Raw genomic sequence first — 18598 nt, forward strand, 5'->3', positions numbered from 1 at the left:
TCCTTTTGGCTTCTCTGCTGTTTCTCCCTTCTCCCTCCCTTTCAGTTATTTTTACCTGCATAATTGGCTAACAGAGCATCCTAGAATCCAGTTTTTACTGAAGTTTTTCCCCCCTTTCTATCACCTGCCTAGTAATGCCTGAAATGTCTCTGTAAACGGGGTTGATTTACACTCTCCAGGGCCACGCCCCCCGGGCCTCGTCCACCTGCCCTTCTGGAGTCTGCTGGAGCCTCGTCCCCCAGTCCAGACTTGAGCTCAGGCTCCGGCAGGTGTGGCCTCCGGAGGCTCCCAGCCCCCAGCTCCTGTCAGAAAGGCCACAGGACGTGCTGGGTGGGGCGGCTTCTCGCTGGGAGGCAGTTCTTTTGTTGGGGCTGTGGGGGCCATTTATATAAATGTGACACCCCCCACCCACGTCACCCAGAGAACTTGCCATTGACTGTTCACCGATAACCCTACGTTACCAGTTTTGCTTTGCTGAGAGTCAGGCCAAAGTTCCTTTATTAATAAAGGCTTACCTGACTGCCTCAAAGTTGAGCCTCTCCATAGCCAATGTGACTGCTCGCTGCACTAGATGGGTACCGTTTATTCTCCCTGTGTATGGGGGAAAATGGCCAAAAACAGAGCTGTACTGAAGTGATTTTATTTAGTGGTTTGACTTCTAAGAGTTACTGCTAGAAAGACCAAAGAAATTCTTTCTTGTGGCCTCCTGTTTGGAAGTCTTGCTCAGAGGAGGAAGCTGAATTGTTTTCCTGAGCTTATTCCAGTTTCTGAGACGAGCAGGTCAGCTTCCTGCCTGCTCTTCCCCTGGCCTGCTGGCTGCCGGATCTGGCCCTGGGTATCTGACAATGTGAGACTTTCTCGCCCGATTCCTGTTTGTCCGGTTGACGTCCCCGTTTCCCTCCTCTGCTGGTGCGCAGGGACTCGGCCATCTCCAGTAACAAGACGCCGCACAGCAGCTCCATCAGCCACATCGAGACGGTGCTGCAGCAGCTGGACGAGGCCCAGTCCCAGATGGAGGAGCTCTTCCAGGAGCGCAAGATCAAGCTCGAGCTCTTCCTGCAGCTGCGCATATTTGAGCGGGACGCCATCGAAGTGAGTAGGCCTGCGCCTGCCCCTGTTCCCACAGCTGGTGTGGGGGGGCTGTGCTGAAGCCCCCAAGTCCCTACAGGCCCCCGACTCGCCCTCCTCCTGCCCCCGCCCGCCGTTGACGTCTGTGTCTGTCCCACTCCCCTCCACCTCCGGGCAAGTGGAACAACAGGAAAGAAGAGTCGCGGGTGATTTGAATTCTTCCACAGACCATCCTGGGAGATTAGGGGAGTCCGTCAGCCTGGACCCCAAATTTTGAGGGAGGCGGGAAAAGCAGAGGGAGAAATCTGGAGCAGCAGGAACAGGGGAAAGCAGAGTTTGAGGGTGGAATTACAGGCAGGGTTTTTAAAAACAAATAACCTCCTTGTCTTGTTGATTGGATTGCTGCATAGCACTCCCGTCTCCTTGAGCAGAGACGTAAACTTAAGGCAGCTGTTCTCTCTCCTTCCTTCTCTCTCCCTCCCTCTCCCCTTTTCCCTCTCTTCCCCTGTGCCTTCCTTCTCCCCCCCATTCCCTAATCCTTCCATCTCCCACCTCCCTCCCTCCCTCTCCCCCCCCAGTCTCCTCCCCCCATGGGGGAGCACGGTCTTCACCTGGGAGGATAGCATTGTAGGGAATAAGAAACTCATTTTTTTCCACAGAGGTGTTCTCATTTTATCTATAATTCTTAACAAAAAATAGACTCTTGTGCCTTTTATGTGGATAGGAGAGAGAAGTACAGATGCCTTTTATCTTTCTCAACAAAAAAGGTGGTACTGAATTCCAGGTTAAAAAAGATCTTTTTTCAAACTTGATGACGTGCAAGCAGAAGTAAACGTAACCGCAGGAGACTGAATCCATCTGTGAAACACGATGAAGGGAACCAAGACTCACTGGTCTGGGGGAGGCCGGTTTCCGAGCCTGTCGGCCTCCTACAGCTGACAGTGGAGACTGTCCCAGTGCCCTATCTGGGCCATTCCGAGCGGCCAGTGCCCTGGGCTTGCCAGCCTGGGTGCGCACACCCTCTCCACACGTGTAACTTGTGCTGGGGTTAAAACGGGTGAGAGGTGCTTCCAGGAGCTCAGCCCCCAGGCCCCACAGGTGAGGGGGTCGCGGGGCCTTGTCTGAGCTGCCCTCGGTTGCCCAAAGTCTGCCTCTGCTGGGGGCGGAACCCCTACCCATCGTGGGCCTCGGGTGAGCCTGGCCAGCTTCCCAGCTCCCTGTAGGCGACCTTGTGTCCGAGCCCCCATGAACAGTCTTTGAAAAGGCCTGCGTGTTTCTCTCATCTCATCGTCACTGGTTAACAATAGAGAGCAGTTAAACCCTCCCCCGGTTGCAGGTAAAACCTTCTCAGGTGGTCTCAGGGCCTGGACCTTAATGGATCCACGTGGAGCTCCATGGAGGAAAGAGGCGCAGGCCTCAGCGAGTCTCTCCATCCATCCAGAAAGAGCAACACAGGCAGTAACGCATCATCCTGTGACCATCTGACCGTGAAAAACTGTCACGTGTAAATTTAAGATGGGAAGATTAAGTTTTCTACAAATTGTGAGATACATTTTTAAAAACATTTTGGAAGTTATTTCTCCAAAGTATCAATGTTCATAAAGATGACTCCCATGTTGTAGAAGGAGCTTTGTTATTGCCACAGATCTCTCTCATTTGCTCATGTCAAAAAGCTTTAATAAACTCGGGGGCGGGGTTTTTTGCCGACTGTCCTTTGATCATAGCCATCTCCAGGGTTTCTTTATGCTCAGTGAATATCTGCAAATCCCGCTGGTTTTAGCACATTGATCTGTGTCTCCATGAGAAGTTACTGCTGAGTCTGCTCACCACCACACCCAGTCCTCTCCCTCAGGGTCGTAAAACAAACAAGAAAGGAAATTCCCCTTTAAGTGGAGATAAAGTTTAAAGTTAGGCTAATTTTTTTCTTTTTAAAAATCTTTTTCTTCATTGGCTTCTTGGTTTGTGTCTAACATGGCCTTATTTAATTTTTTTAATTTAATAAATTAATATAGCTTGTACATATTATATGCAAACCACAATTATAAAGAAATACATTGGGAAGATTTGTGGAACAGGAGTTTTTAGGCAGCCTGAAGTTTTTATTGTTTCCCTTCTCCTAGCTGGATATCGATGTAAACTCTTACTTTGTCATAGGAAAAGTCTCAGATTTGTGTTCTAACTCAGTTACTGCTCACATGGATGAAGTAGCAGGATCCATGGGAAATATCTTTCCAGTGAAGTGTATTTCCCTTTCTGTGTTTTTCCCTTTCTGGATTTTACAACTTTTAGCCTTAATTTTTAAAAATTATATTACGGAAGTTTTCAAAACTACCCCAGAGTACAGGAGAGTAGAGAGCACTTCCACATGCTTGTTCCCTAAATTCAGCAAGATTTTGTGACACTTCCTTCAAATATGCCCTCTCTGGTTATTGTGGTTATTGTACTAAAGGGTTTTAAAGAAAATCCTAGCCAGCCTGTCATTTTACCCCTAAAGACTAACGTCAGCGTCTCTAGAACATGAGGCTGTCTCGCCTTCCCACACTTCATTAACCAGCGCACGGAGCAGCGGTCATTCCTGCAGTGCTGGAGCGTCCCCCCCACACTGGATTTTCCATGTGTCCCAGTTGAGGTGCACACAGGGTCCACTCGTGCTTGACGGCTCGTCCGCTGGTCTAGAATCCTCTCTTCCACCCTCCTCTCTTTCCCTTTTCCACGACGTGACGAAGTGACCAGGTCAAGTGTCCCAGTGACCAGGACGCACCTTCAGCAGCGGCAGCTGGTGCTTCCGTTGCTGAGTCCCGGCCTTTCTCATGACCACCACCTGAAAGAGTCCTTTTATTAGAATGCAAAGCAAGCCGATTATCTGCTTTTGTTATTCTGTCTAAACTTAATAGCTGCATTCATCTCTCAGAGGAACTTTCCTTCATCATTACTTGCTTACATGATTCATTTTCTTCCTTTGTTACCATTTTCTAGAAAAAAGGTTGGTTCCTGGGGTCTTCTAATCAGGCCCAATGAGTTGTTTTATCCTTGGCTTTTTAGCTTTTTTTTCTTCTTTTTTAAATACTATAATGAATTAATAGATTTTATGTATTTAGTGTGTTTCATTCAATTGCGTCCCTTTTTCTTTTCGATGATCTAGTTGCCCCCTCTTTAGTCACTGAGAGCCCCGTGTGCTTTTGACCCATTCGCATTAATCTCTTCCTTCCTTACTGGCCCTGTGAGAGATCCCAGCAGATATATATGTATATGTAAATATAAATATACCTTTCTATCTCTATTTTTATATAGAGAGATAGATCGATATTTTTTTAAGCCTTGATCTCAAACAAATCCTTTCCCCTGTCAGATCATCTCAGACCTCGAGTCTTGGAATGACGAGCTTTCTCAGCAGATGAATGACTTCGACACAGAAGACCTCACAGTGGCAGAGCAGCGCCTCCAGCACCATGCAGACAAGGCCTTGACCATGAATAATCTGACTTTTGATGTCATCCACCAAGGGCAAGATCTTTTGCAGTATGTCAATGAAGTACAGGCCTCTGGTATGAAAGTTCATTCCATTCTCCCTCAATTGCTCATTGTCATCATAGGAAATTGTCCTGTTTGTTTCAGGGTGATGGCTACAAAGTTAAGTTAGCCCCTATAAATATAGGTAGTATAGATACCTGTTCTTTAAAAGGAAACATTTTGCATTTTTTTCACATTATATGCTCACATTTAACATTTCTATTGGTGTACTTACTCTTAATTCTCTCACAAATTATTTCAAGTAACATGAACTTTTATTTTACGAAATATGATACTGCAGTATCTCCATGAAGAAAATGCATATCCCAAGAAAATAGTTTCATTTTCTTTATTCTAGATTTTCTTTGTTTATACTTTACCAACAGGTACCACTGTAAGCTCAAAACCATAGAGATAATTGTGGCATTAGCACTTACTTGGCAACAAACTGCATACTACATTACTCACTTAACAAATTCAAATTAAATGCTTTCTGAAGAGTAAAATGCATAGAGGATAAGAAAAGCAAACCAAAATTAACTCACATTTGTTACACTTTCGCTGGTAGTCAATGTAGGAAAAGTTGGTTGATACGAAATGAGTTTGGTTTGATAATTTCATCAGCTATTTATTAGCTCTCTATTATATTTGCATTTGAAACCCTTCACATGCATTCTCTCAGACATACGCACATGCTCGGAGGCAGGTGTGAACTCATCTCTGCTTGGTTGTGCCCTCTTTGGACTTGACCTTCAAAATAAAGACTTGGCCCTCTGCTGGGCAAATAATTTACAGAAGGGCTTGCATGTCGTCCAGCAGCTCAGAGCAGAGGTTGCAGTGCTGGTTGTGTTTTAAGGCCTCTCTTTGCTGTCCACAGGCGTTGAGCTGCTTTGTGACAGAGATGTAGATATGGCAACTCGGGTCCAGGACTTGCTGGAGTTTCTTCATGAAAAACAGCAGGAATTGGACTTGGCAGCTGAGCAGCATCGGAAGCATCTGGAGCAGTGTGTGCAGCTTCGCCATCTGCAGGCTGAAGTGAAGCAGGTAAACAGAATGCTGCAGGTAAAGCAAGAATCACGGACCCTGGATATGAGATCTGGTCATTCAGATGTGTAAGCCCAGGGCAGGCAAGGGCAGGGTCAGCGGCCAGCTGTCCTGGTACGTGACACCCACATGCACACGTGCGCACACACATGTTAACCTACCACAGCCGCATCTCCTGGGTAAACTGGAGCCAGCATATGGGACAACTGTATCTGCTTTGAGCTGGGAAAGGCTTCACATTTCGCAGGTAGGGGAAGCATGGCCCTGAAGCCTCCTGGTCAGCTTGTTTGGTTATTGGTGGCCTCTTGAAACCTTAAACACATTGCTTCTTGGGCTAAATTACTGGGGTTTTACTGCCAAATATCCTGCTGGCCAGCTGGACAGGATCAGGGATCTCGGGCTGTGTGGGGCTGGGTTCTTCCTTGTGGTGTCAGGAAGCTGTAATATCACATCCCGTAATGGCCTGGGAAAATAAAATGGAAACATTTGGAAGGGATTGCTTTTGTCTATATGCCATTGAGATTCCAGGTATATGTATCTTAAGCATGTAGATGACATTTTCTCGCCAGCAGGGTAACCATGGAGGAAACTGGCTTACTTGATGCAGGGAAAGTAGCTCTGTGACATTCTGGCAGGTGGACAGAAAAGCAAATGTGAGTTTGTTTGGAGGTCACAGCATGGTGCCCAAGTGGGTGGCACTGACGTTAAAGTGACATTTAAATGCTGTTAAATCAGGTTTTTAAAACAGAGCACCTGTTGGTCTCCCATCTGCCATCAGTCACCCGGGTATTTTTTTTTTTTTTTTTTTTTTTTTTTAAGAAAAAGACAACTAACCTAAGATAACTGCCTTACTTACAACCTGTTCCTACTTTACCCCAAGGAAGTTACATAATATAGCAACATTTCTGTGAACTTGCTCCTACTATATCCATCAGAAATTAACAGACCATAGTCATTCCTGGGCATCCCCAGAACGTTAAATAGCATATCTGTTCTTCTTGGATTACTGTTCCCCCTTCCTTAATTGCTCTCTATTGCTAGTTCCCCTACATTCTACATTATAAACCATTCGTTTTACATTTTTCAAAGTTCACATTAGTGGTAGCATGTAATATTTCTCTTTCTGTGCCTGGCTTATTTCGCTCAGCATTATGTCTTCAAGGTTCATCCATGTTGTCATATATTTCACGAGGTCGTTCCTTCTTACTGCCATGTAGTAGTCCATCGTGTGTATATACCACATTTTATTTATCCACTCATCTGTTGAAGGACATTTGGGTTGTTTCCATCTCTTAGCAATTGTGAATAATGCTGCTATGAACATTGGCGTGCAGATATCTGTTCGTGTCACTGCTTTCCGATCTTCCGGGTATGTACCGAGAAGTGCAAAAGCTGGATCGAATGATAACTCTATATCTAGTTTTCTAAAGAACTGCCAGACTGACTTCCAGAGTGGCTGAACCATTATACAGTCCCACCAACAATGAATAAGAGTTCCAGTTTCTCCACATCCCCTCCAGCATTTGTAGTTTCCTGTTTGTTTAATGGCAGCCACTCTAATAGGTGTTAGATGGTATCTCATTGTGGTCTTAATTTGCATCTCTCTAATAGCTAGTGAAGCTGAACATTTTTTCATGTGTTTCTTGGCCATTTGTATTTCCTCTTCAGAGAACTGTCTTTTCATATCTTTTGCCCATTTTATAATTGGGCCGTCTGTACTATTGTCATTGAGTTGTAGGATTTCTTTATATATGCAAGATATCAGTTTTTTGGCTGATACATGGTTTCCAAAATTTTTTTCCCATTGAGTTGGCTGCCTCTTCACCTTTTTGAGAAATTCCTTTGAGGTGCAGAAACTTCTAAGCTTGAGGAGTTCCCATCTATTTTTTCTTTTGTTGCTTGTGCTTTGGGTGTAAAGTCTAGGAAGTGGCCGCCTAATACAAGGTCTTGAAGATGTTTTCCTACATTACCTTCTAGGAGTTTTCTGGTAGTTTCTTTTATATTGAGATCTTTGATCCATTTTGAGTTAATTTTTGTGTAGGGTGTGAGGTAGGGGTCCTCTTTCATTCTTTTGGATATGGATAGCCAACTCTCCCAGCCCCATTTGTTGAATAGACCATTATGACTCAGTTCAGTGACTTTGGGGGCCTTATCAAAGATCAGTTGGCCATAGATCTGAGGGTCTATCTCTGAATTCTCAGTTCGATTCCATTGATCTATATGTCTATCTTTGTACCAGTACCATGCTGTTTTGACAAGTGTGGCTTTATAATAAGCTTGAAAGTCAGGGAGTATAAGTCCTCCCACTTCGTTTTTCTTTTTTAGAGTGTCTTTAGCAATTCGAGGCATCTTTCCTTTCCAAATAAATTTGATAACTAGCTTTTCCAAGTCTGCAAAGTAGGTTGTTGGAATTTTGATTGGGATTACATTGAATCTGTAGATGAGTTTGGGTAGAATTGACATCTTAATGACATTTAGCCTTCCTAACCATGAACATGGAATATTTTTCCATCTTTTAAGGTCCCCTTCTATTTCTTTTAGTAGAGTTATGTAGTTTTTTTTGTATAGGTCTTTTACATCTTTGGTTAAGTTTATTCCTAGGTACTTGATTTTTTTAGTTGCTATCGAAAATGGTATCTTTTTCTTGAGTATCTCTTCAGTTTGTTCATTTCTAGCATATAGAAACATTACTGACTTATGTGCATTAATCTTGTATCTGGCTACTTTGCTAAATTTGTTTATTAGCTCTAGTAGCTGTATCGTCGATTTCTCAGGGTTTTCCAGATATAAGATCATATCATCTGCAAACAATGACAGTTTTACTTCTTCTTTTCCAATTTGGATGCCTTTTATTTCTTTGTCTTGCCGGATTGCCCTGGCTAGCACTTCCAGCACAATGTTGAATAACAGTGGTGACAGCGGGCATCCTTGTCTTGTTCCTGATCTTAGAGGGAAGGTTTTCAGTCTCTCACCATTGAGTACTATGCTGGCTGTGGGTTTTTCATATATGCTCTTTATCATATTGAGGAAGTTTCCTTCAATTCCTACCTTTTGAAGTGTTTTTAAAAAAACGGATGTTGGATTTTGTCAAATGCTTTTTCATCATCTATTGAGATGATCATTTGATTTTTCCCTTTTGAATTTTTAATGTGTTGTAATACATTGATTGATTTTCTTATGTTGAACCATCCTTGCATGCCTGGAATGAACCCCACTTGGTCATGGTGTATGATTTTTTTAATGTGTCTTTGGATTCGATTTGCAAGTATTTTGTTGAGGATTTTTGCATCTATATTCATTAGGGAGATTGGCCGGTAGTTTTCCTTTTTTTGTAGCATCTTTGCCTGGTTTTGGTATTAGATTGATGTTAGCTTCATAAAATGAGTTAGGTAGTGTTCCATTTTCTTCAATGTTTTGAAAGAGTTTGAGTAAGACTGGTGTCAGTTCTTTCTGGAAAGTTTGGTAGAATTCCCCTGTGAAGCCATCTGGCCCTGGGCATTTATTTGGGGGAAGATTTTTGATGACTGATTGGATCTCTTTGCTTGTGATGGGTTGATTGAGGTCTTCTATTTCTTCTCTGGTCAGTCTAGGTTGTTCATATGTTTCCAGGAAATTGTCCATTTCCTCTACATTATCCAGTTTGTTGCCATACAGTTGTTCATAGTATCCTCTTATAATTTTTTAAATTTCTTCAGGATCTGCAGTTATGTCACCTTTTTCATTCATTATTTTGTTTATATGGGTCTTCTCTCTTTTTGATTTTGTCAGTCTAGCTAGGGGCTTGTCAATCTTGTTGATCTTCTCAAAGAACCAACTTTTGGTGATATTTATCCTCTCTATTGTTTTTTTGTTCTCTATGTCATTTATTTCTGCTTTAATCCTTGTTATTTCTTTTCTTGTACTCGGTTTAGGATTGGTTTGCTGTTCATTTTCTAGCTTCTTCAGTTGATCCATTAGTTCTTTGATTTTGGCTCTTTCTTCCTTTTTAATATATGCGTTTAGTGCTATAAATTTCCCCCTCAGCACTGCTTTTGCTGCATCCCATAGGTTTTGGTATGTTGTGTTCTCATTTTCATTCGTCTCTATATATTTAGCAATTTCTCTTGCTATTTCTTCTTTAACCTACTGATTGTTTAGGAGTGTGTTGTTTAACCTCCAGGTATTTGTGAATTTTCTAAGTCTCTGATGGTTATTGACTTCTAATTGTATTCCATTGTGGTCAGAGAATGTGCTTTGAATAATTTCAATCTTTTTAAAGTTACTGAGGCTTGTTTTATGTCCCAGCATATGATCTATTCTGGAGAAAGTTCTATGAGCACTAGAAAAGTATGTGCGTCCTGGTGATTTGGGATGTAATGTCCTGTATATGTCTGTTAAATCTAATTCATTTATCAGATTGTTTAGGTTTTCAATTTCCTTATTGGTCCTCTGTCTGGTTGATCTATCTATACGAGAGAGTGATGTGTTGAAGTCTCCCAGAATTATTGTGGAAACATCAATTGCTTCCTTTAGTTTTGCCAGTGTTTCTCTCATGTATTTTGTGGCACCTTGATTGGGTGCATAGACATTTACGATTGTTATTTCTTCTTGTTGAATTGCCCCTTTTATTAGTATGTAGTGGCCTTCTTTGTCTCTCAAAACATCCCTGCATTTAAAGTCTATTTTATCTGAGATTAATATTGCTACACCTGCTTTCTTTTGGCTGTAGCTTGCATGAAATATTTTTTTCCATCCTTTCACTTTCAGTTTCTTTGTGTCCCTGTGTCTAAGATGAGTCTCTTGTATGCAACATATTGATGGTTCATTTTTTTTGATCCATTCTGTGAATCTGTATCTTTTAACTGGGGAGTTTAATCCATTTACATTCAACGTTATAACCGTGAAGGCATTTCTTGAATCAGCCATCTTATTCTTTGGTTTATGTTTGTCATATATATTTTTCCCCTCTCTCTATTAATATCCTTTATTGTACTCATACCGAATCTCTTTAGTACCGAACCTTTCTCCAGGTCTCTCTGTCCTTTCTTTGTTTCTCTGTCTGTAGGGCTCCCTTGAGTATCTCCAGTAGGGCAGGTCTCTTGTTAGCAAATTCTCTCAGCATTTGTTTGTCTGTGAAAAATTTAAGCTCTCCCTCAAATTTGAAGGAGAGCTTTGCTGGATAAAGTATTCTTGGCTGGAAATTTTTCTCACTCAGAATTTTAAATATATCGTGCCACTGCCTTCTTGCCTCCATGGTGGCTGCTGAGTAGTCACTACTTAGTCTTATGCTGTTTCCTTTGTATGTGGTGAATTGCTTTTCTCTTGCTGCTTTCAGAACTTGCTCCTTCTCTTCCGTGTTTGACAGTGTGATCAGAATATGTCTCGGAGTGGGTTTATTTGGATTTATTCTGTTTGGAGTTCGCTGAGCATTTATGATTTGTGTATTTATGTTGTTTAGAAGATTTGGGAAGTTTTCCCCAACAATTTCTTTGAATACTCTTCCTAGACCTTTACCCTTTTCTTCCCCTTCTGGGACACCAATGAGTCTTATATTCGGACCTTTTACATTATCTGTCATATCCCTGAGGTCCATTTCGATTTTTTCAATTTTTTTCCCCATTCTTTCTTTTATGCTTTCATTTTCCATTCTGTCATCTTCCAGGTCACTGATTCGTTATTCAACTTCCTCTAGGTCTTGTACTGTGAGTGTCCAGAATCTTTTTAATTTGGTCAACAGTTTCTTTAATTTCCATAAGATCATCTATTTTTTTATTTAGTCTTGCAATGTCTTCTTTATGCTCTTCTAAGGTCTTCTTGATATCCTTTGTATTCTGTACTATGGTCTCATTGTTCATCTTTAGTTCTTTGAGTAGCTGCTCCAGGTGCTGTGTCTCTGCTGATCTTTTGATTTGGGTACTTGGGCTTGGGTTATGCATATCGTCTGGTTTTTTCATATGCTTTATAATTTTCTGTTGTTTTCGGCCTCTTGGCATTTGCTGAACTTGATAGGGTTCTTTTAGGATGTGTAGACCAATTGAAGTCCTTATCTCTAATTTATCAGATCTACAGCTTCGTGGAGTACACTTTCTCTAACTAACCAGCAGGTGGCGTCCACGAGCCACCTGTTCTCCACAAGCCAGTTCTCCCCTGCTTAGCCTTTGTGGTGAGTGGGGGAGTGAGTCTTGTGGGGTCCAATTGGTGTACCAAGCTTGCGTGTGTAGTTGGTGTTGCCCACCCTGTATATGGGGCGTGTTTCTGGGCAGTCAGGGAGGGGGGTGGCTCTAACAATCAAATCTCCCTGGTGATCCTGGAGTTTTAAAGCTGCTGCAATAGTCTAATCCTTCAGTTCAGTCCTGCCACAGTTTGTCTCCACCCGGGTATTTTTACATTGGTGCATGAAATGAAGTGTTGTGGCCTGCCTCTTAAAGGCCAGTAAATATAGTGGTCCTTTTCACCAAAGCCAAAAAAAATTCATTTAAGAAATAAAGGAGTAACCTAATATATCCTTTGAGAATTGCCTTTGCCATAAACAACAGAGACCAAATTAGTGGCTTAAAAATTGATTTTCCTGTTTAATGAGTTAGGAGGTAGGAGGTTGCTGGTGTCCATCCAGGGGCTCTGTGGGGTGTCCGGCTGAGAGCTTCGTGATGTGTGGTCTCTCCCTCATGGTTGCCAAATGGCTGCTGTAGTCCCAGCCATCACCTCCACATTCCAGGCATCAGGAAGGGGAAAGGATAACAAGAAAGAGACAGATCCTTCCTCAGGAAAGAAATGTTTTCACAGACTCCCTCCCTAGGCTTCTGCTTTGATCTCATAGGCCAGAATTGTGAAGTTTGTGTGACCAAGCTCTAAAAGGGACCGAGAAGTGTTAATTTCAAAGCTCCTGCCAAAAATTGGGGTTTTCTGCCAAAGCAAAAAGAGGAGAATGGGTATTGGATAGGCAGCTAGCAGTCTCTGCCACAAATAACTGCCCTGAATGACCTTCCACAATTTCTGTGGCTTTGCAGCATCAAAATTGACTTCTCTTTACGTTTGTGTGCAACACTGAGAATCATGGTTTGACCGTGAGATTTATAGTACCGCCTAATTTATTCTTTGGTATCTATGTCGTTTAACATTGATGTTATATTGGAAAGTAAGCTAGTGGAATAAAATAGTTCCCTCATCTTACATGACTGTTAGGATGGAAGGGAATTTAAAACACTTTTCTTGATTACCAGTAGGTTTTCTAGTAAGTGGTCTTCAAACTGTTTTGATAACCCGCTGTACCTTCCAAACTTCCCAGCTCCCATTTGCTACTAAAAATAGCAGCATTAATTTAAATACACAGCTCTATGATCAGATACCATTGTAGGATCTGCATCTGTGGCCGGTGGGATCATAAGCAGCCAGATCCTCCTGCCTGGCACAAGGAGCCAGGCCCTGGGAGGACACATGTCGGGTCACTGTGGTCGGTGGGACACCTGGGAGTCACCTCGTGTCCTGTTTCAGGTGCTGGGCTGGATCCGCAATGGAGAGTCCATGCTCAACGCCGGGCTCATCACAGCCAGTTCCTTGCAGGAGGCCGAGCAGCTGCAGAGAGAGCACGAGCAATTCCAGCACGCCATCGAGGTGAGGGCCCCGCATCCTGCCAGCCAGTGCCCAGGCAGTGAAGCAGGTCCAGAATGACAGTGTTCTCAAACCTGCAGGCCACTACAGGAAAAGGGTGCAGAGCAGGACTCACCTCCCAGCCAAGTGTCTCTCGCCAGGAGCCCGAGTGGCCAGAGGGCCAGGGGCGTCTCCTGCTGCCCACCCGCCATGAGGGTGCGGGCAGGAGGCACTCGGTGCAGTCAGGAACCCCATGGAACCAGGGGCCCAGAGTGGAGCCCCGGCCGAGGTTTCTGTATTTCACTGCTTGGGTAGGCATCCTCCTGCTGTGTAACCAGCCTCAATGACAAAGGAAAGCAGACCCCTCCAGGGTCTCCCCAAGACCAGGGGCAGTCCTGAATTCCCTGTGACCGATAAAAATGCTGGCAGTGGAACCCGCAGACAGCAGGGGCTTCAGCAGCATAGCTCAGGCCAGTTCAGGCCCACAGCACATGACTTAATTATTCTTAGGACTGTTTTGTTTTGTTAGTAATTATGATGGGCAGTCAAGGTAAAGTCAAGGGAGAAAAGCATTTGATTGATTATAGAATACTTCTTGTTTCCTGCTCTGCTTACAGCAGCCAGAGAAGAAAGCCACAGAAATGACCGATGAATTTACTCTCCACTACTCAGTGCCAGTGGACACACGAGTTCTTCCTGAAGCTCAAACTCTTGGTGTCCTTTGAAAATTATACATTGTGTCAAATGATTTCCAATAATTAAATTGTCAGTGTAAATCACTGTATTTGAGTAAAGGATGCTGCCTTTCAATGGGATTATATTGTGTACAATGTTTTATGGAATCATTGACACTTTTTCTGGTGAGACGCAAGATCTTGCTGTTGTTTTAAAATAAATATTTATGTCCATAATAAACCCTGACTGCCACACCCCAGTGTTCTAGTTCTTTGCTGAAGGAAACTTTTGACTTCTCAGTCCCCGCATTATATTTTCTAGTAAGGGTAAATGAGCAGAAATGCCTAATGGATTTGTTATTTTTATGTTGATGGAGTTACTACAGGGCATGATCCTCCAGAGAAGATAGTTGGTTCATTCCTTAGCTTTTAATTATTTTTTTTCTTTTCTTTTTAAAATCAATAGTTCTTGAGAACTTTTCACTCAAGTCCAAATTTTAAGTTAAAAATGAAATAAAGAGCTTGCATTCTGGTGACCTTTCTCTCCCATTGTTCATTTGATGCCAGCAGCTGTTAAAAGAAGGATCAATGGGCAGAGTGAACTTGGAATCCTTCACAAGGTTTTGGAAGAGTTTTGGTTGCTAGGGGCCTTTCCTGCTCTTTCTCATGCTGGAAACCCCACAACTGATTCCCATTTGGGAAAGTTTTAATGCATTTTCTCCTTCATTAGATGATTTCAGTATAAGCTCACTTGTTTGCTAGGCATCAAAACTTTTTTTTTCTGGACTGTCCACAGTGTTTTTAGAAGGGTCTGCAGTAGCTTGTGTAAAATCGAGAAGAACAGAGGACCCCATAGCCATCCCAGTTCTTCTCCGGTAAATGCTCGAGCCCCCTGTTAACGAGGCCCTGACATTTCTGTCTCTGCGCTCTAGAAAACCCACCAGAGTGCCCTGCAGGTGCAGCAGAAGGCGGAGGCAATGCTGCAGGCCAACCACTACGACATGGACCTCATCAGGGACTGCGCGGAGAAGGTGGCCTCCCACTGGCAGCAGCTCATGCTCAAGATGGAGGACCGCCTCAAGCTCGTCAATGCTTCCGTTGCCTTCTACAAAACTTCTGAGCAGGTAGACAGGTCCCTTTCCTTGGGCCCCCAACCAGCATTGCATTTGGAGCTCAGTTTTTCTGAACAAGTCAGTTCCAAGTCAAGCAGGGAAAAGAAGCGTTCTGGAGTTAAAATTGTTTTTGCTCACGTTAGGTACCAAAGAATAAGAGGTGGGAAAGTAGCTGAGAAGACACCTCTTTTCCTCTTGTTTAAGTGTCTGACCTGAAAGACACCAGAGAAAGAGAGGAGAAGAGGAAATTCAGCTTTTATTTTCTTACTGCTCTGAAAGGGCTGCCTGCTTTGATTTGTGCGTTTGTCCTTGAGTAAAATAGAGACTGAGGCTTCTTATGTTCTTGGTCCTTTGGCCCACACATTCCTCCCCAAAGCCTGATGGAAAATGCTGCCCAGACATGCTTACCTGAGACGTTAGATGCTTAGTGGTCTCTCTTCTGCTCACAGGTCTGCAGTGTCCTCGAAAGCCTGGAACAAGAGTACAAGAGAGAAGAAGACTGGTGTGGAGGAGCTGACAAACTGGGTCCCAATTCCGAGACGGACCACGTCACCCCAATGATTAGCAAGCACCTTGAACAAAAGGAAGCATTCCTGAAGGTAAAGATTGGTTTTTGTGGGTCCTGGTGCCACACCAAGCCTTGTGCACAAATCACAAAGGGTTCACTCAAAGTTGATAGAGAGGGTCTTAACTGTGGCCCAGAAGCCACAGCTGCAAACCGCAGGTGCTTCTGCATGGCAGGCACACGTTGCCTGGTCCTCACTCTCGGGCAGAGATTCCCACTGACACCTCACTGCTCTCACATTGTGTGGAAGAGTGACTGGGGTGACATCGGTGACAAGTTAGTTGATGAAAGAAGATTCTAGCATGCGGTGTACAACATTTCTTAGTTTCCACAGAGAATGCAATAGAAATCTGTGTGGTTAAGAAGTGGTTGGGAATTATTAGAACTCACAATACCAACAGATTCTGAAGACAGAGAGAGACTGATTTGGTGAAACAAAATGCCTCCAGCATAACATAATCTTCCTCTAGAAATTCAGCTTTTAGGAATGAGGCCTCTAGCTCAGAGCACACGTGCTCAGTACAGAGAGAGTAGACATGAAGCGAGAACACCTCTTAGAGGTTATGGGATCAGTGACTAATGCACATTAGGGAAACGTGTCCTGCAGGAGAATCGGATCCCTGGAAATTTTAACTCCGAGAAGCTTTGAGTGAGCAGTCTTCCAAAATTGTTTTGCCATACGTTCCAGTTTGCTAAAGCTGCTGTTACGCAAAATACCAGAAAGGGGTTGGCTTTTACAATGGGGGTTTATTAGTTCACACATTTACAGTTCTAAAGCCTTGCAGATGTCTCTATTAAGACATCAAGAGGTAGATACCTTCTCTGAGGACAAGGCCAGTGGTGTCTGGACCACCTCTGTCAGCTGGGAAGGCATGTGGCTGGCGTCTGCTGGTCCTTTGCTCCCGGATTGCGTTGCTTTCAGCTTGAGTCCAGTGACAGATTCTGATTCCAGCAATCTGTTCGTTGCTGCTTTATGAAGTTTATTTCTTCTCATCGCTTCAGTGTTCTGACCCCTCTGACACCATTTCCTGGTACATTTAATAACTTTTGTTTCGTTTCTGAAGGCGATCCTCTGTCCTGACAGAGCACTATTGTTTAGTCTAGGAAAATAAGTTGTAGTTCTTTGAAAATTAAATCTGTTGACTTATTTTGGACTTCCACTTAAGTGGATTTTTTTTTTTTTAAAGCAAATCCAGTGAGAAAAGACTTGCAGGTTGGCCAGAGCCATTAATTGTAACTATTTTAAAAGGGATCCTAAAGCCCCCTGCCCCAGCTTGTCCCTGGTATTTTAAGTTTATTAATGCTAGCCCTGGAATCATTACAACTTTAATTATGATATAATTATTGGGTCTATTTCTCTGGTATCCATTTAGCATAAAGCCATATGAAATGCCTCTTCGTTAATATAGTTAAGAAAGAAAGGAAAAATTACAGAACAAAAGTAAGTGAAAGCCTGTTCAGATTCCTTTGTTCAGCAAGAATGTTGTATTGGACAGTTTTTTACTTTTTATAATGGAGATTTAGAAATGAATGCAGAAATGGAGGACAGAATGATGGGCCCTAGGCAGGCCACGCCCAGCTCAGCAGTCGTCCCGTGTGGGCACGTGCACCCCCGGTGTGATTTTAAATTCTTGCTGTTATATCATTTTATTGGAATACTTAAGTATGCATGTAAACATTGGCTTTTGCTCTCCCAAAATGTAACCAGAGTTCCATTATCATAAAAAGTTATGGTAATTCTTGAATGTTACCTAAAATCCCGAAGTGTTCAGATATCTCTGATTGTTGCATAAATGCTGTTAAACACTTGGTTTGAATGAAGAGCCAAACACACTCCACGCAGCTGTAGTGAAACACACCCAGTCGACTGGGCTGACACCTGCATGCCCTCTGTGGGGGTCCCTCCCTCAGGCTTCTGTGTTTCTGTTTCAATTTGATTTTCTCCCAGGACTCAACGTTTGTCTCCTGAGTCTTTCTTTTTAATCTGAACTGTTCCTCCCTCCCTTTGATTACCATTTGTTAACTGGGGAAACGGGTTACTCATACTGGAAATTTCCCCCATTCTGCGTTTCGGTAACTGCGTCCTGCGGTGTCCTCCAGCACCACCCTCCTCCTCTGCGTTCCTGGTGGAGTGAGAGCCTTGACCAGATTCGGGTTTGCCTTGTGAGTGGGTTGGGCCCCTGGGATGCCTTGTTGGAGGTGCTGCCTTTTGCATCACTCCCAGAAGCACGTAGTATCGGTTCTGCTTGGTCTGGGCACCATCACGGTTATCAGAAGTAGTGAGTGCATTTCATCCATTGTGAACTTCCCCATCAGCCCTTCACCAAAGGGGGTTAGTAGCCGGTGGTGAAACTGTTTGATTTGGAGTTGTAAAATGGTGATACTGTAATTTTCTCATTCATTCTGTCTTGATGTGCTAGAACTCGTCTATAAAGAATTTTCCCTCCTCAGCTATTTGGCTATTCTGAAATATAATGTGTACAGGAAAATCAGGCTAAATGCTTGATTCTTTCGCCTCCCATTTTCAGAATGAGTTGCCTTAGCAACCTCTAAATATGACTAATTATTTTTCTAGTATCATCATGGATTTTAGTATATTTATGTATATCAATCAGTAGCAGTCATTTATCTTTTAATATTCAGCCTGTCCCATCAGTGGGGGCCCCTTCAAGTCAACTTGGCTCCTATGTCCTTTTGACATAATCCCAGTCGTCTCCTTGCTGTTAGGTATGGCAGCTTATTTCAGACTCATCTTGTACATTTCCTGCACCAGACCTGGAAGTCAACTGTTCTTCAGGGAGTACTGTCTCCTGCTGGTGGTAATTGGTATTTAGAGACCATAGTTTGGGCCCTAAGGATGTTCTTCACTATTGGTTTGGTCATTGTTTCTTGGCCTTTTTAGTAGATGAAAGCAAAGACACTTTTCCTTTCTTTTTTTTTTTTTTTTTTTAAAGAGAAAACTACACCATGAGTCTCCACTAATATTTCCAATTCAAATATAATTAGGGAGGTTTTCTTAACTGTTTTAATCTTATATGTATAATTCTTTTCTCATATAT

General features: G+C 43.1%; 1 protein-coding gene across 1 annotated transcript in view; it reads left to right on the plus strand.

The window, feature by feature from the left end:
* TRIO (trio Rho guanine nucleotide exchange factor) overlaps window positions 1–18598 on the plus strand; it is a 409289-nt gene that overhangs the window by 256593 nt on the left and 134098 nt on the right. Inside the window, 6 exon segments of the mRNA XM_037798879.1 lie at window positions 918–1092; window positions 4418–4613; window positions 5456–5622; window positions 13093–13212; window positions 14795–14986; window positions 15424–15573. Of these exon segments, the coding sequence (XP_037654807.1) occupies window positions 918–1092; window positions 4418–4613; window positions 5456–5622; window positions 13093–13212; window positions 14795–14986; window positions 15424–15573 (1000 nt within the window).

This window comes from Choloepus didactylus, chromosome 11 (genome assembly GCF_015220235.1).
Source record: "Choloepus didactylus isolate mChoDid1 chromosome 11, mChoDid1.pri, whole genome shotgun sequence".
NCBI classification, from domain to species: Eukaryota; Metazoa; Chordata; class Mammalia; order Pilosa; family Megalonychidae; genus Choloepus; species Choloepus didactylus.